Source organism: Euprymna scolopes, chromosome 17 (genome assembly GCF_053919585.1).
Source record: "Euprymna scolopes isolate OS-2025 chromosome 17, ASM5391958v1, whole genome shotgun sequence".
Classification (NCBI taxonomy): Eukaryota; Metazoa; Mollusca; class Cephalopoda; order Sepiida; family Sepiolidae; genus Euprymna; species Euprymna scolopes.
The window spans coordinates 76,623,357-76,649,919 of record NC_136498.1 but is presented as its reverse complement, the minus strand read 5'-3'; the positions used below and the strand labels follow the sequence as shown (position 1 = coordinate 76,649,919).

The 26,563-nt window shown below is 33.8% G+C and overlaps 1 protein-coding gene across 1 annotated transcript in view; it reads left to right on the top strand.

Annotated features, from left to right (window-relative positions):
- Nucleotides 1-26,563, top strand: part of LOC145296807 (serine palmitoyltransferase 1-like) — a 114,338-nt gene that overhangs the window by 73,318 nt on the left and 14,457 nt on the right. Inside the window, exons 8-12 of the mRNA XM_080142891.1 lie at nucleotides 3,798-3,995; nucleotides 6,361-6,456; nucleotides 10,080-10,176; nucleotides 14,879-14,933; nucleotides 15,885-16,002. Of these exons, the coding sequence (XP_079999017.1) occupies nucleotides 3,798-3,995; nucleotides 6,361-6,456; nucleotides 10,080-10,176; nucleotides 14,879-14,933; nucleotides 15,885-16,002 (564 nt within the window). The remainder of the gene's footprint in view (nucleotides 1-3,797; nucleotides 3,996-6,360; nucleotides 6,457-10,079; nucleotides 10,177-14,878; nucleotides 14,934-15,884; nucleotides 16,003-26,563) is intronic.

Genomic DNA, 26,563 nt, shown 5'->3' with positions numbered 1-26,563 from the left:
AGATTACGTAAGAAAGATATAACCTTGTATTTTTTTTTTAGAGATGCATGAATGTGGGATATATCTGCTGGATCTTGGAGGCTCTAGTGAGAGAAAAGAAAAATCACAAAAAATCGGGCAATTAGATAGAATTTAGTGCGCAATTAAAGTGTTGGGCGCAGAAAAGTGTTTGTTAGTTAGGGGTGATATTTCTAAATCCTCGTCGAAGTTTCAAGAATCCAAGCAAGGAAATCTGAGTGAATCCATATGAGAGAAAAAAAGGTATATCTTAAACTTCTGAAGCCAACCACAAAGATTTAAGTATATGAGCTTTGGTATGTCCCGTATAAGATAGTTATAGAATAAAAAACAAAGCCATACTTGATAAGACTAACCATGTGGAGAGAGTTGATCAGGACACTTTTGGGACGAAGGAAGTCGTCCATTTCGAGGGAGGTGGAAACCTCTAGTCTGCAGCATATGGGTGGCTGGAAAGTAGCTGATGTGAATCATAGGTAAAGACCCTACACCCAAAAAGTAAATGCCAAGAAGATCGGAAAGGTTCTGATCTTATAAAAAAATAAATAATTGTGAAGTTGGCCGTGGAGGGCTGACTGAAAGAGATTTTTTTTTTTTTTTTTTTAGTCTGATCTTTCTAGCCGTGTGGTTGTGTAGATGTAAAAATAAAAAATGTACTAAATTTAAAAATGCATACATTTTTTTTTGTGAAATATGGAAGGAAGGGATGTTATATGATAAGGGCTGTCCCCTTTTCATGTAAGTATAAAAATAGAGAGATTACTTAAAATGAAAATAAAATGAGAGAAAGCAGAAATCGAACCTTGGATATAAGTTTTAAAGAACAATAGGTTTAAATGGAATGTCCAGTAAATTGTTAATTCTGATGAAATAAATAATAAATAAACTATTCAATTGTTAGAAAGAATGTGGATAATAAAAAATGGGTTAAATAAATTAGATATGTAGGTTGGATTCCTTTGTGGAAATAACAAAGAAAAAAATAGGTTATTGGAAAATCAGAATGTTCGGGAAACGTGCGACTCGCGCATGTGATGGCACGTGAATTTTGCTCACGTAGCCGGACATGCATGGATTTCTCAATATAGGAAGTGAGAGTTAGTTAGTAAGTAAGCTAGTGAGAAACTGAGAGGGAGTTTGAGATCGACAGACATGGGTTTCAATCGTCTAGAAGCGAGACGATTACATTTTGAAAATTAATATGTGAACCTTTGAATTCCTGAACGCAAAGCCACCAACCGGTTCAATTGGAACAAGAATAAATGTTCAATGTGTTTTATAACTCCGTCTCCTGTGTCCATCATTACATGAAAAAGGTATTGTTTATTTATATGTACACTCTCTCCTTATATCTACGTGTTAATGTCCACATCTCTTCACTAACAATGTTAATGTGTTAATGTTTCCATTCCATGTCTTACAATATGAACACTTACAACATGAATCTCTCCTAAGACTGTCTCTCATCTCCTAAGACTCTTACACTTCTTAACATGTAAACAAAAGAACATTCAGCATCATAAGTATAATAAGCGAAACGTTAATATATAACAGGGCGAATGGTGGCCTTATAGAGTGTTATGGCTTGCAATAAGCCACAAAGAAAACAGAACAACAGAATAGAGTTTAAACAATGTATTACTGGAACAACAACGTAAAAAGGTTACAACTGAAAAGAGTAGTAAACGTCATCAAGCAGGCGAGGGTCGCTCTGGTGTTTAATCCACACCTGGAATAAAAAGGTCCATGGTTTATATAATGGATAGAACAGTCCATTTGGAGGGTGATTCCCCCACAACATAGAGGTACAGGATACTGTTAGGCATAAGCAGCTTTCTAGCATGGTAGAAAGAGCCCACCTTCTTAGCAGCAGCCTTAAGAGTGACCACTGGGTGTCTAGAAGATAGAAACTTGATTAAAGGAGGCATTCACGGATAGTGTGTTTATAGCCGATGGGAAGTTGACCATAGTTAGATGGGCTGGCAAGCAGGTGGGTGTTCATGAAAACATAAGACGGTTGGTTGGATTGGTTGGCTTCAGGGAAGTTGGTTTTGAAAGTCTTGCAAAACTGGTTTTTGTTATGAGATTCCTTGATGCCATCTCCATTGAACTCCAACAGGCACCAAAAATTGAAACTCTGATCATGAGAGACTTAATAGCAAGACAAACGTGCTGACATTGACAAGGACCAAAGCCACCATGTCACAGTCGTGAATCCACCCAGTGGTAAATCTACCATTTCTACCAGAAGCATCCCTAGCACCTGTGTGAACTGTTACAGATGCGGCTGAGCGAGAGACTGTCAGAGACATTGAATCCACTACCGATGTGACAAGGACTTTTCGGGAAATAAACAAGGAGACAAGGCATCAGTACCAGCCTACTTCCATACAAAGATGTAAATGCAGAGTTCTCAAAGATTATCATCTACATTGATGGAATGTAGTGTTCAGCATTAATTGACTAAGAATGCTCGGATACAATAGTAGATGTTAATCCTGGAAGACAGCAAGGATTTTAACCCTTATCCTTGAATGGCCTCTGGGCCTTGATAAGTGGTGATGCCTATGTAAAAAAAAAAAAAGGATGAACATCATGACTATTGGAGTTGAATTTCACATGAAAAAAATTTAATATTTATTTTATTAGTAAAAAATATTTAACGTCTATTATATTAGGAAAAAGTGTAAACTTGCTTTATTAGTTTGTTTTAACACAAAAGTTGTGGTTTTTAGATTGAGGGAAATAATAGAAAAACGAAATGCTTTTTTTTATTACATTTATAAAAAATTATAAAATTCGAGAAAAGATCATGTTTATAAAAAGTAAAAAAATTAGAAAAATGGCCATAAATGTAATCATCTTAGTAAAAAAAAAAAAAAATCTGTAAAAATTTCATAAAAATCTTTTGTCTGACTGTTTGACAGATCTTGCTTGCTAGGACTTCAAACTATGATGTTATTTTTCAGTGCAAGGGCTTGAATCTATATTTATGATGGCTATGGTTTTATGCACTTTGATAATCTTCTCATCAGTAGGAGGTGTGATCCTGGGTGGACTTCACACTCACTGGACCTTAACCTCCATATTTTTATCTGTGGGTTTATTTTAAAGATAATATCTATCAAAATAATCTTCAAACTATTTTTAAGCTGAAGAGGGCCATACTGTAGGGCTGCTTCCCAGCTGACTACTACATGGTTGTTTTCAAGTCTAATGTAAACAAATTCTTGTTGACCACTCCTCTTAAATAATTAAACCCTAACAAAATTCAACCATTACCGATCATTACTGTATTGTCTCACCGGCCATCTTACACTCAATAACTCTTATTCCCTATCCTTGAGTGACATTTGGGCCTTATTAAGTAGTGATCTCCTTAGTGAAAAAAAATCAGTTGTGCCAAGAGAGGGGTGTATCAAAGTTATTGACTATTTTGCATGTTGTATCCAGGTTTGCTTATTACTGAATGGCAGTAAAACAAAGACTGTTGAATATTCATGACTGAAAGTTGGTGGACAAGTCAGACATAGACTTATCTCTCTCTCTCTCTCTCTCTCTCTCTCTCTCTCTCTCTATATATATATATATATATATATATATATATATATATATATATATATATATATATTCAGTAAGGTTAGATTTCGAAAAGGATTGTGAATTTTATTAATGATTCCATGAGTGGAATTTTTAGGGATGATCTGGGAGTCACTTTGTACTAGTGGTTTTTGCATGTATTATTTAAAAATTAAAACTCTTTTTTCCTTTTTTCTCAGAATCCTAAGAAAGCTAAACGCACACGCAGATACATAACTGTTGAAGCAATCTATGCAAACATCGGAGACATATGTCCGCTCCCAGAGATCATAAAATTACGGAATAAGTACAAAGCTCGAGTAATCCTTGACGAAAGTATCAGTTTTGGAGTGTTGGGAAAAAATGGACGCGGACTAACAGAGCATTTTGGATTAAGTGTAAGTAAACTATTTTTTTAAAAAAAGAGAAAAAAACAAAAACATGTATAATCATTAGTAGGCGATACACTCTTCTCGTCCGTGCAGCCTCTTTCTCACAGAAAAGATGCTAATCTTTATCGTTATTCTTATGGTAGGTGCTCATTCATCTATCCAGCATGGCCGTAACAAAGATTGAACTCACTACACGAGTTTGTAGTGTAATTCAAGTCTTGTCGGTAGCTAAATACTTGATTCTTTGCCGCGGCTATCAAGTATATTTTTTATTGTGACGCCGTCACTAGATGAGGTGCCTACCATGGCTTAAGAGTCCAATCTATCCTCAACTGAGCTCCAATCTCTGGTTTTATCCAGTAAAACATTCACAGCAGATCATATACTAGTGTAATCAGAAAATGGCAGATGAGACATTTTGCCATTAAAATGTGTTTTTTCTTGTTTAAAAAACTATTTGATGAATTTGCATAATCTTTGATGTACTGTCCTTTTTAAATGTTACATGTAAGTACATGATCAAATGTTTGCATCATTTTACTACCACCACTTTTTTTTTTTGCTCAACACACACCTTGAAACACCCAGACAACGCCAGGCACCCAGGCTAGTCTATAATATAAATGTTTAAATGCATGTATGTGTGTATGTATGTTTGTATGTCTTGCAAGGCGATGGATTTTCACGAGACTGGTATCATTTTGAAGCTTGATCTTTCGGATGACAAATATTGAATTGGCCTAAAACATCAATTCCTTCATCCTCATCTGAGCACATTTCTACCTTTTTTGCTGATATTTTCGAAAGTCATCGCCTCTTTCCGATTGTCTAGCCTTAATTTAAACCTATGTCACTGCCGGTTTGGTGATGGGTGCAACAGCAAACACGTCAGGTTTTTTTGTTTTCACTTTCTTTTCCTCCTTTGCTCAACACACGCACACCTCCAAACATCCGGGCAAAGCCGGGCACCCAGGCTAGTCTATAATATAAATCTCACCTGTATGTTTAAATGTATGTATGTATGTATGTATGTATGTCTGCCTAAAACGTTTGACAAAATTTTCATGAGATCGGTATCGTTTTGAAGCTTTACTGTTTGGACGACAAATATACAAAAAAATTGGCCAAAAACATTAATTCCTTCACCTTCAACTGGGCACTTTTCTACAAGGAGGTGTTGTGTTTTTCACTGATATTTTTGCCAATATTTTTGAAGTCATCTCTTCCTTTCGATTGACTGGCCTTAATTGAAATCTTCACCACTTCTGGTTTGGCGATGGACGTAATGGCAAAGACGTCATTTTTTTCACATTCTTTTCCTCCTTCACAGTAAGGGTTCAAGTCTGCCTGCCTACTACCATTTTTTTGCTCAACACACACATCCAAACACCCTGGCAACATCAAGCATCCAGGCTAGTATATATATATATATATATATATATATATATATATATATATATATATATATATATATATATATAATATATTTAGTGGAAATGGTAACTTAACAGAAAGATAAGGTAATAAAAAATAAAACATATATATATATATATATATATATATATATATATATATATATATATATATATATATAATATATATTTAGTGGAAATGGTAATTAATAAAAACTGAAGACAGTGCTCAATACTGTTGTAGAGCAAATATGCGTTTTATTTTTTATTACCGTATCTGTTAAGTTACGAGTAGCTGAAACAATAATGTAACTTAACAGAAAGATACGGAATAAAAAATAAAACGTATAATATATTTATTTATGTGAAAATATGTTTCAATTATATTTTACCTTTTATTTATACCAATCCTTTAATTTATGAAGCTCAATATAATTACAGAGCGTATAACAAATAAATGACAAAAGTCTATATTCCAAATTTCAAGATGTTGACCATCTTACCATTTATTCCTTTAAGTAAGTTGACATGCACACTTTTTAACAGCAGTTGTTTCATAGCACAAAATCATTCAATTAATTATTATATTAATCAATGAATTTATTTCACCCATAACTTATCCGAAGAAAAAGCACTTATCAATTTTAAAAAGAAAATAAATACATATGGGCATGAGTGCAAAATTAAAAAATTGAGAGAGAAGTTGCAATTACCTTTTTTTCATTGATTGATATAATAATTAAATGAATAATTTTGCGCTACGAAACAGGTGCTGCCAAGAATTGTGCATGTTAATGTAATTAAAGGAATAAATGGTAAGATGGTCAACATCTTAAATTTGTAATATAGACTTTTGCCATTTATTGTTATATATGAACTTTGTTGAGAAATTTCTTCAGGTTAACCTTTATAATGAATTTATAAACAACCTCTAATGTTTGCATCGTCTTATTTGCCAGCTGGATGCTGTTGATGTAATGTCTGCATCCTTGGAGAATTCGTTTGCAAGTGTTGGTGGCATTTCGATGGGGAAAAATTGGATTTTATGGCATCAGGTGAGACTTTTTAAAGAAAACTTCTTTTCATATAAATTTAACCTTGTTTTATTATTTCTCTCAAATTTTAAAAATACCTGCAGAGTTAACCAGTGTAATTTTGTCTAAAAATGAGGAACCATGTGAATTATTAGAGGTTTAGCATGCACCCGCAATGATATAACAAAGCGAACACATTTTTTTGTGTAAAATTATATTATTTAATAACTAGCAAGGAGACCGAATGTTGTCTGGGATTGAATGAGGATCAAAGAATGTCCCGCATTTCCAATATTTTTATTGTCATCAAAATCTGTGAAATCACTTATTTTTCAATCAAATCGATTGATTACCTGCTCTAGTCAGGGATCCACTGCAGTGCACTGGGAGGAAGCTTCACATGCCTCTCTGTAGTGACTTCGTCCACAATACGTTGTAGTCTACATTACACTGTAGAGAATCTATTGTTGATTTTATCAACTTATTTTTTTTTAATTTTATTCTTGAATTAAAGTTTAAAATGCAAAAGTCCAATATCATGGTTCAGTTGTGCTCTAAACAGAAACATCCATTTTGAATATGCTTCTACCTTATCAAAGAAGCTACTGTTGATTTTATATGCCTCACCCTTCTGCTTGTGCGGTGATAAAACTTCTCAAATGCTCTTGTGATGTTAGGCTGCATAAGGATGTTAATTGTGATCAAAATTGAATTGTCTCTTCTTTAGTTGGAGTTTTTGGAGTATCATTTTTTTGATACTTATCGGATGCATTCCAATAAAAAATCTATCTAAAATCCAAGACAAGGTAAGTACATTTGTGTGAAATTTCAAAAATTTGGCTCAGCCGTTTTGAAGTCCATATGGAACGAACACACACACACACACACATATATATATATAAGTAGGGATACAGTTTAAGAATCTTATCAATGCAGATTTTAAAATCAAATGTAAAATTTAAATTCTAAATGATTTCATAAATGGAAATCTTTCTAGTAATAAAATTTTCAAAGAAATTTATGCAAATCAACCAACGGATGCTTTCTCTGTTATAATTGTTTTCTTTGTCATAATTTTTTTTCTGTAATAACTATTTTCTCTCTTGTAACGTTTTTGGCATAACTGCTTTTTGGTCTTCCGATTTATCGGAGAAGGACCTATGTTTTTGGTCCCCTGATTTATCAAAGGGGGATCTGTTTTTAGTGGCGTCCATGCTTCCGTGCATCCGTTAGTCCAGATTATTGCCAGATAACCGTTCATTAGTTTTTCCTGAATTTTTGCCACAAATTGTATTTCATTAAATAGATGTGCACAGTAAAAAAAATTTTTTTTTACAAAAATTCCCGTTGCAGGGGCTCAAAAGAGGTCAAAAGCTTTTGATCCATCCATTAGATTTTTTTGAAACTTGGCCAAAATGTGGAGCCCATTGTTCTTAATTTAAATCTAGTATGGGTGACCCTGGCAAAAATTCTGGCTTGCATCCCAAGGGGCTTTCAGTGCTAAAAGCGCCTCTTTTTGTGGCTCTTTTGTCATATTTCTCAACAAAATCTTGATATGTCTAACTATATAGTGGTTTTTCACGTTACTCAACTCAAATATACATGTGTTAAGGCCTGAAACTGCACCGTTATCCATTTACACTAGGATTCAGCGTCCCACATGGGCTCAAAAGAGGTCAAAAATGCCCCAAAATTACCAAAAATTACACTTTTTGCCCCATAGCGTTTGATCCATCCATTAGATTTTACTGAAACTTGGCCAAAATGTGGAGGCTATTGTTCTTAATATAAATTCAGTATGGGTGACCCTGGCAAAATTCTGGTTTGCATCCCTCTGGGACTTTTATGGCTAAAATAAAATGCCTTTTTGGATCTCTTTTTTCATATTATCAAGAACTTAATACATATACCTATATAGTAGTTTTCCATGGTGCTGAATTTAAATATACATGTCTTAAGACGTGAAACTGCATCGTTTGTTCATTTTCAGTGGGATTTGGTGTTCCCAGGAGCTCAAAAGGGGTCACAAATACCAAATTGCAAACAAATGACACTTTTTACACCATAACTTTTGCTCCAACTTGGCAAAAATGTGAGGGCAACGTTGGCCCATCACACTTCTCACATTAATCTTTTCTTCATTATTTTTTGTGGCGTCATCTCACATGCAGCACAAGAGGGGTACCACTCATGCGCGGCTTGTTGGCATAACTGTTTTTTCTTTTATATCTGCTTCACTTTCATAACTGTTTTAATTTTTATAACTGTTTTAATTTTTATAACTGTTTTAATTTTTATAACTGCTTTAATTTTTATAACTGTTTTAATTTTTATAACTGCTTTAATTTTTATAACTGCTTTAATTTTTATAACTGCTTTAATTTTTATAACTGTTTTAATTTTTATAACTGCTTTAATTTTTATAACTGTTTTAATTTTTATAACTGTTTTAATTTTTATAACTGCTTTAATTTTTATAACTGTTTTAATTTTTATAACTTTTAATTTTTATAAATGTTTTAATTTTTATAACGGTTTTAATTTTTATAACTATTTTCATTACTTGTACAGTTTAATCAAGACATTAAAAAATGAAAATATTGAAAAAAAAAAGTTATATTATACGTATCCATATCTCCGTAAAAAAAATTTCACTCAATTTGATTAAGTAGTTTTTTTTTTACAGCGAAAAAAACAATTTACTATGATACCGATCAAAAGGTAACCATGTATTGATTTTTAGGAAAAAAAGCTAGTATTTAAGATGAGGGGGGGGGGCTGTTGGCACTTTAGACTGAATTATCTCCCCATGGCATGCTCTAAAAATCCAAACATGGCTGCTTCCACTACCACTTTTTTTTTTATAAAAACGTGCCATAAAAATGTGTTTTTCCGCTGTAAAAAACCCCCTACTCTGTGAGGTATATGAGAAAGGGGGGGGTACCGTTAAAGGCTTGATTATGGTTAGAAACAAAAACGAAAAAAAAAAAAGTAATATATAACATACTGGGCATATCTGCATCGCTCTTTGTGAAAGAAGAAGGAAAGGATTGCTAGCTCATTTATATACCCGAAGGGCATCTTGGGAAGGCAGGGCATGATAGGAGAAGCTATTTTTTTTCTTGTCTCTTCCTTTTTTTTTTTTTTTTTGATAGGAGGATATAAAAGCTGGGGAAAATTCCCTGCAAGACAGAAAAAGAAAAGAGTCGTGAACATCTTCTCCTGAAAAGTATTTCGTGTTGCTCTTGAAAAGTATTTTGTGTTGCTGACGTTCAGATTGTGCAGTGTGACATTGGTGGCGAGAGGCCAGGTGTGGTCGATTGGGAAAGAAGAGGGCAGAAACGTGCTGTTGTCGAGCGAGTGACTCACTCCTTCCCGAACCCCAGAACCGAACCCTGATCGTAACCTTAGATCAAATTAAGTGAAAAATTTTTTTTTGAGAACTTCAGTCCAAAACGGATGCGTACAATATAACATTTTTCGATATTTTCATTTTTTAATGTCTTGATTAAACTGTACAAGTACTCCATTTTCTTTATCATAACTGCCTTTACTTTAATAACTGTTTTCATTTTTATAATTGTTTTCTCTGCCAGAAGTGTCTTTACTATTATGACTGTTTTGTCTATTCTAACTATTTTCAGAGAATGGGTAGCCTTGGTTATGCCTTTTCAGCCTCTCAACCACCTCTTTCTGTTGCCTCACTGATCCAGGCCATAAATCTTTTAGAGCAGGACACATGTAAGTAAACTGTGTAGTTTTTACATGTTTCCAATAAAATGGTGGGTTTTATTAAATTTCCAAATTTGTAGTAAAAAATAATGTTAGAAACAATATTTTCTATCAGGCTAGTGTAAGTATCAAGTTAGAGAGTGGAAACTTCCATAAAATGATAACGAAATTGAATGACATGTCAGAATATTGTGTCAGATAAGAAATGAGATATATGTAGTGAATAAGCTGTGTATGTGTGTGAGGGAGAGAAAGAGAGAGCAAATGTATGTTGGCACAATTGCTTCCATCCCACTACAAAGGATACGTTCAGGGTATTTAGTATGAATACTGTATATTGAAGAATATGCTAAATCCCAAATGATTGTGTGCTATCATTGTTTAATAACTTTTTCAACCACTATTATAAAAAAGAGGAGAGAAAATGAACTACTGTGGTTACATTATGTATATCTTATGTAAAATTTTACAAGGGAAGACAATGGAAATGTTCACAAATCTTTAAGTGTATTTGTAAGAGGACTATGAGGGCATAACAACTTCAAATATATCTATTTTTATGAAATTTAAATCATATCTATATAATTTTCTGGGGAAGACAATGGAAGTGGTTCCAAATCTCTAAGTGCTTTCCTAATCTATGGTGGCTGATCTTCCTTTAAATATTTCCTGTTTTGATGAAGTTTATTTCATAGTTATAAAATTCCTCATGGGACGACAATATAAGTGTTCTGGATCTCTACATTAACCCTCTATTTGCCGAATATTTTCATGCACCCTTCCCCACCTCTGAGTGATCCATGGAGCTAAAATCCTCTTAAAACTTAAAATACATATTGTCATGAAAACAGGACAAGAAGTTCCGTCTAGTAATCTTTTATTCAATTAAGAATCTTGCTACTCGTTTACTTGACAAGCGGAAACGTACAGCTTTTATAGCTTGGATTATCAAAGAGGAGATAATCCATATTCACAGCATTCTCCCCCACCAAATTTCTCACTGATAGGGAAGAAAGTCCCTTAAATGTCAAGGCTCCCTATGAGCTCACAGTGGCCGCCTCGGCAGTCCATGATTCGGGGTCGGAGTACTCAAACAGGAAGGCTCATCAGTGCGAGCCTATTTATGGGCTCTAAAATACCTCGCTCCGAAATGTTTCCTTCTCAGAGGAGCAGACCGTTTCGCATCAGAGTCATTCTCTGGATGAACATGTTTTTTCAATGCTAATTCTTCATCTGTCAGGGATTCACGTGTTGGCCCATCCGAAGTGTCTGATGGAGCCCCAACGAAGACAGTGTCATTAGACGACATGTCAGGAGCTATTTCAGTGTCATGATCTTCCGGAGGGGCTTCAGTGTCAGAAGGAGTTGTATGTCCTCAGGGGTTGTCCACGTTCCTGGTACGTCTTCGGCAGATGTTAGGTCTCTGAGAGACACATTAGACTCTCCACCATGTGCATGTCGTACTAGAGCGTATTGGAGGTTCGCCTCTATGAGCTTTACCTCGTCCACACAAGGGATCGTTCTTGGTTTAATGCGCATTTCGTCTCAGAAACACAGTACTGAATTGAGAGAGCCAAGATGGAAGCGAAGCTCCCGCTGAACTTTGTCGCTGAAAAGGTAAAACCTTTTGTGTAGGGTGCCATTTGTGGCAGTACATAATAAGGACTGAATGACGTATAATGTGACAGGAAGATTTTCCCAATTATCAATCGAACATCCGTTATTTAATGCAGCAAATTGAACGGTCTTCAAATAATACCATTATATTTTTCACATTAACTGTTACCCTTAGGATTGTAAGGAGTTGTCTGGCTTATAGCTACTCCTTGTTCCTGTAGAAATTGTTGAAGCTGCTCTGACATGAACGAAGCCCCTCAGTCTGAATGTATATAGGCAAAGACAACAAATAATAAACAGAGGCATTGTATAATTGCAGTAGCCGATATGTCTAAGCAAGGGAAGGCAAAAGGAAACTGTGAATATTCATCAACAACAGTTAATATATATTGGTTCCTTGTTTTGCTTGGTAGCGGTCCTTTAAAATCAAGATTTAATCTTTCGAACAGTTGCGTTGCTTTTATTAAAATGCCAGTTTTGGGTTTATAAAACCGAGACGTTATTTCAGCACACGTTCGGCAGAAATTTGTAATTCTTTTTACCTCCTCCACTGAGAAAGGCAAGTTTCTACACCTCACAGCATGAACCATTCGAGTAATGCCAGATGCCGGGTGACAGAGATTGTTATGTAGCATTTGAAGTTTGTCCCCACTTGATACAGCATATGTATAGCATACTCTTGACAGTGCATCAGCTGTTAAGTTCTCCTTGCCGGGTCGGTAGCTGACATCAAAAGAGAAACAAGATAGTTCAATTCTCCACCTCGCTATTTTTTCATTCTTTATTTTGTCTTAGAGTTGAACATAAAAGCAACTGAATCTTGGTCTGTAATAGGTTTAAAGTAACGTCTGATCAGGTAGTGCTGCCATTTTCTTAATGCCTTGACTATGAAGTAGGCTTTCTTTTCAATTGCGGGGTGTCATCATTCAGCCCGTGAGAGGGTTCTTGAAAAAAAAGGCTACAGGACGATCAGCTTGTTTCAAAGAAGCAGCAATAGCACAATCTGACGCATCCGTTTCAACAACCAGAGGAATATTTGGTCTATTGTAATTGCTGATTTCGCAATATCCTTTTTGAGTCCCTCGAATGCCTCAACGGGACAGAGGAAACATTTTTACTTTTGTTAACGATGCAATCCATTGGGAGTAGTGACCAAACATGCCCAAAGCACGTTAAAAGGAGGGCCAATTGTGAGGGACAGGCATCTGGAGTAAAGGTTTTAATTGATCTGGGTCCAGTGCTATAAAACCTTTGCTTATGGTATACCTCAGTAGGTTTATTTTGTCCCGTCCAATTGAGCATTTGTTGTTGTTTAGGGTAAGGCTGTATTTGTCGATAGCGGACATAAACCATCTGAGATTTTCGTTGTTCCTTTTTATTATGGCCACATACTGTGAATTTGTCAATGTACACAAATGTGCCTTCCAGTTTCTCATCTGTTATGATTTGGTCGCCTATCCTTTGGAAGCTGGCTACCCCATTCATAACGCCAAAAGGAATCCTGCGAAATTGATATAGTCGACCGTTCACCTCAAAAGCTGTGTACAGCTTGTCTCTAGGTCTAATGTCGATCTGATAGTACATGCTGTTCAATTCCAATGTGCTAAACACATGATATTTGGCTGTTTTGCCTATCATTTCATCTTTCTTGGGTAGTGGGAAGGCATCCAAAAGCGTAAATCCATTTGTGGTTTGGGAGTAATTTATAATATAACCATTCTCTTTTTATGGTTTTCAGAAGTGGTTATAACTACCTGAGCCATCTAGGGTGATTTGCTAGGCTCAATTATACCATCCTTGAGTAGTTTTTTATCTCAGAGTTAATGAATTTTTTATCATTATATGCTTTTTACTGCTATGAGTTTCAGTTTTCAGTTAGGTTTTCGAAAACTGATGGGTACTGGATTTTTGCTGTCGCCAATCCACAAATTTTCAATGCAGGCATTGAACCACCAAACGGAATTTTAATCTGTGAGTGTTGCAAAAAATTGTGTCCCAGTATTATTTCACAACAAAGGTTTTTCATTATGTATAATTTAGTGGATTTATACGTCGATAAATAGCAAGTCCACCAAACAATAACCACTTACTTGTGCGGACAATGATGCATTAGCTATTGTTACTCTGCTGGGGGAGGAGACAAATTACAGTTTATTGGTTTTTACAAGCTTTCTATGATAAAATTTTCTGAGCAGCCAGTATCGTGCATCGCATTCGTAGATCTCCCATTAATTTTCAATTTTACAATAGTTTTTAGAAAGGCAGTCAGAAAGTTGCAGATGTATTTTGATGAGTAGCTTTGTATAGGGTTTTAGAAGACTTGCATACCTTTGAAAAATAACCAAGTTTTCCACATTTATAACAATCGATTCTGGATGTTTTGTAAGTTTCTCTGGTCCCATAAATTGTTCCATTCTTAATTGAATAAATTGTAATGAAAATAGGACAAGAGATTCCGGCTAGTCATCTTTTATTCAATTAAGAATCTTACTACTCATCTACTTGATAAGCAGAAATGTACAGTTTTTATTGCTTGGATTACCAAAGAGGAGATAATCCATAATCACAACATATATAGCCGGGTTTTTTTTTTCTTTTATGAATTTGTTTTAAAAGTCAATTTAGTGTGAATTGTTTAGTTGGGACCGGAAAACATTGAGTTTATAGTTTCAATTCTAACCGCTCCCCTCACATAATTAAAAAAAATAAAACAATATATTTTTCCTTTCTTTTTAATATTATAATAATAAAACAGTAGTCTATACAATCCAAATAATCCAGATTATCAATCCTCATCTAAAAAATTCAGAAACATGATTGTCCAATTTTATGTTGGCCAAAATGTTGTGAAAATAATATTTAAGATGAGAACAGATTAACTAAACATATTTATTTATTTTCTGCAGAAGCAAGACAAATTGATTTTAAAGAAAAATGAATTTTGTTCAAAATAACAAAAATATCCTTTTATAAAAAAAAAGTTTTGCAAAGAATTTGAAACCTTCCAAGCAATTCATTGATTTTTTTTTTTTTTTTTTTGCTGATAATTATTTATTTTGAAAACGTTTATTCTCTCTTTTTAATTCACTTCAAGGTTTAGTCGAGAAATGTCAGGCTGCCTGTACGGAATGCCACGAAAAACTTACAGGGTAGGTAAACAATAAATAAAAAATGAATATGTCATGGATTATGTTGAATACAAAAACTCAATGTTATTGATTATTCTGCAATAGAAAAACTAGAATAGATGGCTTTAAACTGAAGTAAAATGTAGGTAATTTGAAATTTTAACAAAATGTGGTAGTTTCACAGTATCATTGATTCTGTAAGTGATACATAAAAATGATTACCAACTTCTTAGAGCCTAAACGTGAATGCATTAATGTCGCTTTTAAATTTCAGAGTTGATAGTTTCTTTATTACCAATCAGACATTTATGCTTTTAAAATATCTATATATTAATACGATAGCGTGTGTGTTATTTTGTATGTCAAGCTTTCATTTTTTTTTTCTTCTGAGTGACTGTCGTTGAATTGTTATAACTTTTCGTTTCTTGTAATAAATAATTTTTCAAAGAATTTTTCATAAGTTTTGGTTTCAGTTTCGATTATAACTGATGACACTCAAGTCATCAATGTTTTAAAAAATAATTTTACAAAGAATTCTTCATAAGTTTTGCTTTTGGTTTCGATTATAGCTGAAGGAACTCAAGTTATATATATATATATATATTTTTTTTTTCTTCATAAGTTTTGGTTTCGATTTCAATTCCAGCTGATGCACCAAAGTCATATGGATATTTTTTGAAATCGCAGCTTTAGAATATATAAGAATCGATAGAAAATTGACTCTATAATAATATATATGAAATCTGCATAAATCAAGATATCATATTTAAACATATTTTATGATTGGGCTATGCCAGACATCCTTGCCAGCTTAGATAAATACTTTTGCAGTTTTAACAAAAGTGCTACAATGATATCAGGAGTTCTCCATTTACGCTGAACATACACAGAATGCCAACATCAATATATTACATATGAATGCGTCTGTTAGTATGAGTATTAATATTGTTATTTTATATTTTTAAATTTCAGAATTGATGGTTTAGCGTTGGGTGGTCTTCCCTTATCACCTATCAAACATTTACGCCTTACTGAACCAAGCGATGATAGACAAGATGATTATTACAAGTTACAGAAAATTGTTGACTTTGTACGTATTTCTGCCTTTTTTGGATATTGGTCTTAAAATAATTGATTTTTCTACCCTTTCTGATTTTCTTCTTTGCGTATGAAGTATGTGGTCATTTAACAGCTTTCCACTTTTGATGCAGTCCTTTAAATCATTGTTGTATTCTGCGAGATCTTTCAAGTTGCAGTGGTTGAACAGTGGAAGGCAAACAGGCAGTGTTGCATCATATTATATCATATGGTCCTACTTTTCACATTTGCAAATGGTTGAGTCAATTTTGTAGCCCCCCTCTTCTCATAGCAAATTTTGATTGCCCTACTTCTGTTCTTGGACAGTTGAATATTTTTTACTGGAGCCAAGGAGCCATGTCGATCACACAGGGGAGGGGGCACTTTCTCTTGCCGTCTGATCCACGACTGTAGCCTGGTCTCTTCATGTGATGTTGTTATGTGTTTGACATGGCTGAGGGTGCTTCACCTTTAATTAACAATGTTGAACCTCTAACAACAATTCAGGAAGAGACCAAACTACAACAGTGGGCCAGACAGCTATGGAATGTTCCATTTTCAGCTGACATGGGAATTTACTATATTGATTGAACATCAAAATCTGAGATCATAAAAATTAAAAGTCTAAAAGGTGGCCTGATCAATTTTTAGAAGTGTGTTCAGTATTTTCTCATGTATGTTTAACAAAATGATTCCCACTTTAAAAAGTTTTTTTTTTTTAGATTAAAAGCCTGTGTTTTGATACTACACGTCCTCTGTCCTTTGCATTATTGTTATGTTCTTTTTCAAACTCTACTGGTTGGGTAGTAAAGGGTAGACAAATCAGAGTTGCATCGTATTGTCCTCCTTTCCATATTTGCAGATGGTTGAGTCAGTTTTGTAGCCCCTATCTGATCATAGCAACGTTTGATCGACCCATTCCTGTTCCTGAGTGTTTTCCACTGGAGCTAAGGTGCTTCTGAACCAGAAAGGAGGGCATCAGGAGATCCTTTTCTGATGAGAAGATTTGGGCTTTGAAATACCATCATATAAAGAGTTCTACATCCCTAATTGATGTATCAGCCTTACTGAATAAATGAATAAATCTATATACATTATTAGTATATATATTTATATTGTACTGTTCTTATTTATTATAGTTAATAAAACATGTTAAAAAACACTTTGAAAAAGAGTTAAAAACATATTTAATCTGAAAAGGAAACATTTAATAGGTGGATAGTTCTTAATCTGCGGAGTTTCAAAGAAATACTTTCCTTCTCATCAGAGGGTAGGAATTAGCAAAATGTGGGATCGGATTTTGCATACAAAAATATTTGATGAAACTGCAAATAAGTCAAAGATCTTACTTGGTAACAAAAAGTGAAGCAGAGGGAATATGGTGAAGAAAAAGGTGATTTCACGTGAATGGATAGTCAGGTGAAAGGTAAATTATCCAATGACGGTAAAATCCAAAAATGTAAGTCCAAGAAAGTTAATTTAATTTTTCATTCGCACAAGTAAAATCTAGGGAAATCGCATGATTGGAAAATGGTCCAAAATAATCCAAAAGGCCGAAATCCGTGGAATAATTCACAAATATGTACAAGGAAAAGGGGAAAAAATTCCAATAATATTAATAAAAGAAAAATAAGATATGCATTTAACATGGCTGCCGAGACAAAGTGTAATTAAAAAGACTCAGTAAAATTACTTTATAAATATTAATTCTTTAATATTTATGATATACTTTTGTTTTATCATCTTGGATCATTTTGGTAAATTTAATTGTCATTTTTATTTTATTTTATATATATATATATATATATATATATGACTACTTCATTTAATCACATAAATTAATATGCAAAGATATAATCTTATGCGCAAATTTTCAGTATTTACTTCAACAGTGCTCAATACATAGGTAGAGCTAGGTAGTAAGTTATGAAAGTATATATGGCAATTAAGCTATACAGAATATTCCATGTTTCTCGAGAATGCCATATCTACATTCATAACTTATATATATATATATATATGTATATATATATATATATATATATATATATATATATATATATATATATATATATATATATATATATATATATATTTATTTACCAGTGGTGAAAAAAACCGGACTAGAGTGCTCAATGTGTAGCCAGAGCAGTATATAGGAGATTTCTTACTGTGAGTCCAGAATGAGTTTACATATTGTTTCAGCTAGGGGATAATCCTCAAAAAGAAGAGGAAAAATCCGACTAGCTTCTTCAGAATTCATAGATGGACTAAGTTATAATGTCAAGTAAGAATGGAAAAATCATAGCAGATGAAGGGGAGTTAGATAAGAAGGAGGGGAGTGGAAGGGAGAGGATGTTGGAATTTAAAGTAGTAGGAGTGTATATAATAAGAGGGGGGGTTTATTATTAAATATTAATTATGTGTTAATGCTTATATACGTTTTTCTAGTTTATAACGGTTTAAAATTAAAAGACGCTATTCTTATTTATAACGGCTTAAGTTTAAGCAGCAGTTAGCAGTTAATTTAAAGGATCACCATGGCAACAGGTTGCAGAGTTAGTGTTAGTCGGCGTGATGTGGTGGGAGGAGGAAAGAACGGGTTGCAAATGGGGTTTAAAGTGATGTAGCCGGGCGGGGAGAGATTGAAAAATATTTATTGTTTATTATTTATTATTAATTCATTTTTGAATTGTCGGACGTTATAGTACGCACACACATACAAATACGTAAATATATATATATATATATATATATATATATATATATATATATATATATATATATATATATAAATTAGCCAGGTAGGGAGAGATTGAAAAAATATTTTTTTGTTTTTTTATTTATTTATAAATTTTTTAATTGTCGGACGTTATAGTTAAAAGAAAGAAATAGAGAAGGGAAAATAGGAGGGTAAATAGGTGAATAATATGTCATAGGTTTATTTTGATAATATAAAAATAGGTAAGAATATCAGTAAGTTAATTAAATAATAAATTAATAAAATTATTAAGAAAATGTTTATGATAAGTAAATAATATAAACACACAAATACATACACATGAATACACATGTACAAAATACGTACACACATCAATGGGGGAGGAGCACGTGCCTGAGTATATGTACATACATACACACATACGTAAATATATGTAAATAAGCTTCGGGTTAAAAAATATAATGATTATAGAAAGAATTAGTGAGAGGTAAATATAAAAGAAAAATATAATATATGTAGATGATAAATTAAGTAATAATTAAATAAAGTAGATGGTAAATAAATTATTAGTTGTTAACAAGTAAATAATAGACCGAGGAGGAAGTCAGAGGATACCAATTGTGATAAAGATGTAACTAAAACATTAGAAATCAAGTCCTAACCATCAAAATAGCCAATAAGAAACTATGAGGCGAGAACTCTGAGTAATTGGCAGATTATAAGGATAGACATATTACCAAAAGTTATGGGTTGTAAATGTGTGGTAGATATGACTGCAGCGTAGTATATGAGTGTATAGTATTCATGTTAAGGGGCTGTTACTTAAGGGGTTTAGGGGGTAAAGTTAGGAGGGGTTTGAAAGTTATTGTGATAAGAAGTGATAAGGGTTTGGATTTAGGTTTTAAATAATGAAATAAGGAGTGGGTTAGGCGAAAAAAGGTACAGGAATGAGTTAGGCAAAGAAATATGCAGCTAAAAAGTGGTGGGGATAAATAGGTGGGGGTTCTGTGGAGGGGTTCTTTTAGAATGAATGGGGGTATATATAGTTCCGGTTGTAAATAGGGGGTGTGTAATTAAGGATCAAGTGAGTTGTGCGTTATTCAATAACTGGGTAATTATGTTATTGGTATGCAAATGGTATAGTGTTATATTTTAGGGGTGAGTTATAGGTATTACTAGAAGGGTGAGAAGTTACTTAAGAGGTGGGATTTATAATGTTTACAATTAAGTGAGATTTCAGTTTTTTTATTTAGAAGTTTGTCTCTATCTCTAAAATTAGTAATCAGTAATTTTTCAGTTAAGCATAAATAACATGGGGAGTTTAGTGATTTACAGGTACTAGCTCTATTCAGAATTTCCCAGCTAATAATTGGGGTGAGGTTGTTACGGGTAAGTAGTAGATAGTGGTTAGCTAGTGAAGTACTATTGGGGTGGTTGGGATTATTTAGGGAGCATTTATGCACTCTAAATCTGTCTTTGAACGCAGTGCTTGAGAGGCCAATGTAAAATTTTTTGTTTTGTGGCTCCTCAGCAGTGGCAATAGTTGCTTTGTAAACCACATTAGTTGAAAGACAATTTTGTTGGAGCGGGCATTGGGCTTTGTTAAGGCAGTTACAGTTATTTTGACTATTGTTATTATAGTTGTGGTTATTTAGTATTTTATTGTTGTGTTTTTTTATTTTATTTTCTAGATTAGTTGTGCAACTGTAACTAAGCTTAATAGTGTTCTTATTAAAAATTTTATGTAGAATATTACTGGGGGAAAGTGATGGTTAAGAAGCATGAAGAATTTTTTACTTAATTTAGTTTTTATCATATTATTATAGGGATATTATATTATATAGACTAATACTAACTCTGCAACCTGTTGCCATGGTGATCCTTTAAATTAACTGCTAACTGTTGCTTAAACTTAAGCCATTATAAATAAGAATAGCGTCTCTTAATTTTAAACCGTTATAAATTAGAAAAACGTATATAAGCATTAACACATAATTAATATTTAATAATAACCCCCCTCTTATTATATACACTCCTACTACTTTAAATTCCAACGTCCTTTCCCTTCCACTCCCCTCCTTCTTATCTAACTCCTCTTCATCTGCTATGATTTTTCCATTCTTACTTGACATTATAACTTAGTCCATCTATGAATTCTGAAGAAGCTAGTCGGATTTTTCCTCTTCTTTTTGAGGATTATCCCCTAGCTGAAACAATATGTAAACTCATTCTGGACTCACAGTAAGAAATTTCCTATATATATATATATATATAAATTGTAAGTAGTAAAAACCTGAAAAGAGTGCTCAATACTGTTGTAGAGCAAAAATATTTTTTTTTATTACCGTTTTTATCTGCTTACACGTATTTCCACTATCAGAATCGAATCAACGATCCAACAATTTCATCAGACCATACTGATTTGAAAAGTTTCTTATGAGAAAGAAGATAAAAAGCAAAAAGGTACAAATAAAAAAAAAAATTGTAACTTTTTAGCTATTTCTTTAATTCCCACATATATATGCATGTGTGTGTGTATGTATGTGTGTACATATATGTATGTAAATATATATATATTTATCCCTAATTATATTCTTATAATAAGTAAAAAGAGGCATCTCTAGTCTTAGTAAATGGACATATCTCTAACTCAATATTGCTACCCCCCAATGCAGACATTACCGTAGCTTCCAGAGGTTGAAACCCAATTACAGGAGACTAAACCAGACCTTTTATTTTTAAGTGAAACTGGCATTGGACAGGCTATTTCCCTAGATGAGTTTGCAATTACAGAATACTCTAACTTAACTTCTAAATCTGACCCCCAAGATCGCCATGGGCATGGAATATGTGCCTATATTAAAGATAGCTTTCCATGTGGGAGGGACATCTCCAGGGAAGATCCTAACTTACCCTATATGTGCTTCCGGGTTGCTTTAGCTCACACTACTGCATTTATATTTACTCTCTATCGCCCCCACAACAGCGGAGTTACTATCTTTCAAAGCATATCTGAGAAAATTGACCAAGTCCTTTCTACTTATCCTTCAGCTAACATTCACGTATGTGGAGACTTCAATGTTCACAACGTCGAATGGTTGACCCACTCAAACAAGACCGATGATGAGGGGAGGTTCTGTCATGATTTCTCCATTGCCTATGACCTCACTCAGATTGTTCAGGAACCTACCCGTGTGCCCGATAATGACGGCCAGTATGCGAGCCTACTAGACCTTTTTCTCACAACTTGCCCTGAACTATGTTCAGTTTCTGTTCTGTCGCCTCTTGGATCTTCCGACCACTCTGTTGTATCAATTAAGATAAAAATGAAATGTAATAAGTCCCCAGACGTACCACTTCATCGTACAGTATATTGATACACTAAGGCTGACTGGGATAGCTTCCGTACATTTATATCTGATCTACCTCTGCATTCCATGTTTAAAAAGGATGTGTCCTCTATAGTATTAGACCTAACTGAATGGTTAATTGTAGGTATTGACCATTTCATACCCTCTAAAAAGTTTCAGCAAAAACCTAACAGCCAGCCATGGTTCTCTCCAGAATGTGCTGCTGCCATTGCGCACAGAAATCACTTTTTCCACTGCTTCAAACGTAATAGATGTATGGAAACTAAAGCCGTTTTCAGGACTGCCAGCAACCATTGTAAGAAAGTAATAAGGAACGCAAGAGAGTTGTATGCTCAATCTGTTAAGTCCAAAGTAGCTGAGCAGCGGCTTGGTTCCCACCAGTTTTGGCAAATAGCAAACAGAATCCTGAACAGAAGCGTGTGCTCCATCCCAACTATTATCAATGGACCTGAGGTAATCTCGTCAGCATCAGACAAAGCCAAACTCTTTGTCAAGAACTTTACAGCTAATTCTACCCTTTGCGACCAAGACCGCCAACCCCCAATATTTCCTCCTGTATCAGAAAACACGCTATGTGATATACGTATATCTGTACGTGATGTTGCCAAGCTAATCAAAAACCTTGATTCCAGTAAAGCAACTGGCCCTGATGGTATTCCAATTATAGTACTCAAAAAACTTCAACCTGAACTAGCGCCCATACTTACAAAACTGTTTAAACGTTGTCGTAAGGAGAATAGTTTCCCATCTCCCTGGAAAATCTCATCAGTATGCCCTGTATTTAAGAATTCAGGTGATCGCTCATCCCCCTCTCAGTACAGGCCAATAAGTCTCCTGTGCGTCATGAGTAAGTTGCTAGAAACTGTGTTAAATACAGAAGTAATCAAACATCTCAACAAAAATAACCTTCTTAGTGACACTCAATATGGTTTCCGTTCTGCTAGATCTACAGCAGATGTCCTTACAGTTATATCGCATAGGATTAGCAAATCTCTCGACGGTGGCAATCTTTCTAGGGCAATTGCTCTTGACATATCTAAAGCCTTTGATAGGGTATGGCATAAAGGTTTACTTCATAAGATCGCTAGCTATGGTATAGCTGGAAAAGTCTTCTCAATTATTAAATCATTTCTTTCTGAGATGTTCATAAGAGTAGTAGTTGAGGGGCAAAAATCAGAAGCTCACAGTATTAATGCCGGTGTCCCTCAGGGATCCATCCTGGGCCCAACTCTTTTCCTGATCTACATTAATGATCTTCCAAATCATATCCTTACATCATTTGTAGACATTTATGCTGACGACACTACCATTTATGGTACCACATCTAAGACAGTAAACGAGCAAGTACTCTCCAATTCTCTCTCCTCTGATCTTGAGCATGTAGTACAATGGGGTAAGGAGTGGCTGGTTACTTTTAATGCATCTAAAACCAAGCTTCTCTCTTTACATCATCAACATTTTAATCCACATTTGTCATCAATTGAAATGAATGGCTCTCGTCTTCAGGAGGCCTCAAGTTTTGACAAGCTTCTGGGCTTGACCATTACTCCTGATCTTAAATGGAACACGTATATCAAATCTGTTGCCAAGGCCGCTGGAAAAATGGTGGGATCTTTCTATCGATCCAGTAGATATCTCACTGCTGATGCTATTCTCTATCTATATAAGAGTCAGGTACGTCCAAGGATGGAATACTGTTGCCACATCTGGGCAGGAGCTGCTAGAAAGGACTTGTCCTGCCTTGATAGAGTTCAAAATAGACTTCGTAGCCTCGTAGGAGATGTCCTTTTCTCCTCCTTACAACCTCTATCTCACAGAAGAGATGTTGCGAGTTTGTCTCTGATGTATCGTTATTTTCATGGAAAGTGTTCAACTGAGCTTCAATCTATGGTCCCCCCTCGCCAAACTTTCACAAGAAACACTCGTCTAGCTGTAAACACTATCAATAATTTCCCCCACTCTTTATCTGTGCCTAAACCTAAACATAGATTCCATGTACAAAGCTTCTTTCTTAGAACTGCACGCCTGTGGAATTGTCTTCCGTTTTCCTGCTTTCCGGCTGACTACAATATGGTTGTGTTCAAGTCTAAGGTAAATAAGTTCTTGATGAGCCGTTCCATATAAGTTATTAAATTTACCAAATTTTCATTACTAATGATTACTATATTGACCAACTTCTACTGTACACTCTTTAACCCTTATCCTTGAGTGGCCTCTGGGCCTTGATAATGTGGTGATGCCTTTGTAAAAAAAAAAAAAAAAAAAAAAAAAGCTACCGAGAGTAAAGAAGGCTGATGCACATGACAGTGTGACGTCATTATCAGATTCACTTGTAGGCATATGATCTAGGCTATCAGCAGCAATTTCGTCTAGTTTTCAATTTGCTGCCTAACATGGTGTATTCTTGCGTTGTTACAAATTGCCGGGGAAATTATCCAAAAGGCCCCAAAGTACATATATTTTCTTATCCTAAACTTTCTCAATTTGGATACGTGCCATTAGAAGGGAAAATTTTATTTCAACCAAATATAGTAAAGTAAGTAATGTTATTTGTTAATAATTAAACGTGTATTAAATTAGAACTGTATTAAAATACTTTCATAACGCTTGATAACATTGTTAATATAAATTAAAGAAACAATACTATTTATTGCTAATACAGCAAATATTATGTTAATATTTTGAACTGTTTATTTTTTTATGAGGCTAAAAAGTCTCTCAGGAAGGTTGAAAATTTAATTTAATTTTGTTTTAGGTTTTAAAATTATAAACAAATAATTTTTACATGAAAATAATTGTCAAAATGTTTTTTTAATAATAAATAAAACCTTTCATTGAATATGTCCAAATATTTGAAAGTTCTATATTTTTTTCTAAAGTCGGTTTGAAAATTATTCACCTCGTGGTTATTAATGAAATTAGCCGTGACTGAGCGTTATATATTAAAATTGATTGTTTCTTTTTAGAATTATAAAAAAATAATTTTAATATGAGAATATTTGTCAAAAATATTTTTTTAAAATTTATTTACTTGCCTCCCCACGAGGGCGCAGTTAGACACAAGGTCGGTTTTTAATGTGGGAAAATTTAGCTCCCCAAAAAGGGGCACTCTGGATAGGAACAAAAATAAAATAAAAATTGTCTCGGTCATGAAGGATTTTTCCTCCACTGACCGAGGACAGAACAAATGAAGTGTAGCATCAGAACAGATACTACACTGTGATTATTATTATTGTAAATGTTTGTTTACTATCTTTTCTTAGATTTTAGCAATAGTTTACATTATGGTATGAATGTTTTCTTTAATTATGTTTTTAGGTATTTGAACATCATTTTCAAATCTGTAAGGTCTGATGAAATTATTGGATTGTTAATTCGATTCTGATGATGTAATAAAGGAGAAGTCAAGATTCGATGATAAATGTTGTGAAATAAACATGCAAGATGAGAACATTAGTCCGAATAATCTCTAAAGTTCAAAAAAATAACATTCAACCCATGTGATTTTTCTCTAAATTAAATTAAAAAAATATTTCTGCACTAGTAACTTTTATTGTTTGTTTGTATTTAAATTATTTGTTTGATTTCTATTTTGTGTATTTCATCGTTTGTTTTTATTCTTAAAATTATTTATCGATGATTTTCACTTTTAAAATTATTCATCGTTGGTGTGTAATATGTTTTTTAATTCTTTGCTTCATAATTCAGTTTTATCAGTATTAAATTGTATATTGCTTTAAAATTACTTAATTTTACATAGATAATATTTATATCTTATATTGAATAAAGTTCAGTTTAAGTATTAATCGAACTGTGTTCCTTTTTATTTTTAAAAATGTTTTATTGCTCTTTTTCAAATGGCCCTCATATAGTACTGACAGTCTGACAAATCTTACCTACATTGCCTGCATGCATTTTTCAGTTAACAGGCCTTCTTCTTACTCTCGGTGGCCGTGACATTACCCTTCCCAAAATTATCTGCTGACCGACTTTCTAGACACTTTTGACATGTCAAAATTGGTCACCCCTTTCCACCCCCATCTGCTTCCCGCTCTCTCTCTAATTCTTTTTCTCTCTATCTTCTCATACTCATCCGTCTTAAAAACTGAATAATTAATGTTATTAATTTCATTAATATAGCTCTTTTATTTATAGTTTTCTTTATTTTTATCTATTGCTATGTTTATTTACCTCTCATTTATTTTGTCACTCATCTTTAATTATTTTTAATTTAATTTAATTAAATTTTTCTCATACTCATATTAATTTCTATAACCTTATTATAATACATATTCATGACGTCCATATTAGATGCTATATCGAAGTCGGCTCTACCCATCTTAGTTAATTGCTTACTTCCTTCGTTACCTCCCTCTCAATTAATAACTCTCCCAGCTTCCCGTTTCACCCTTTTTTCCCCCTCCCTTCTCTCTTCCTAATTAAACCCCTCTCTACCTCTGTCACCTATAACTTTCTTTACC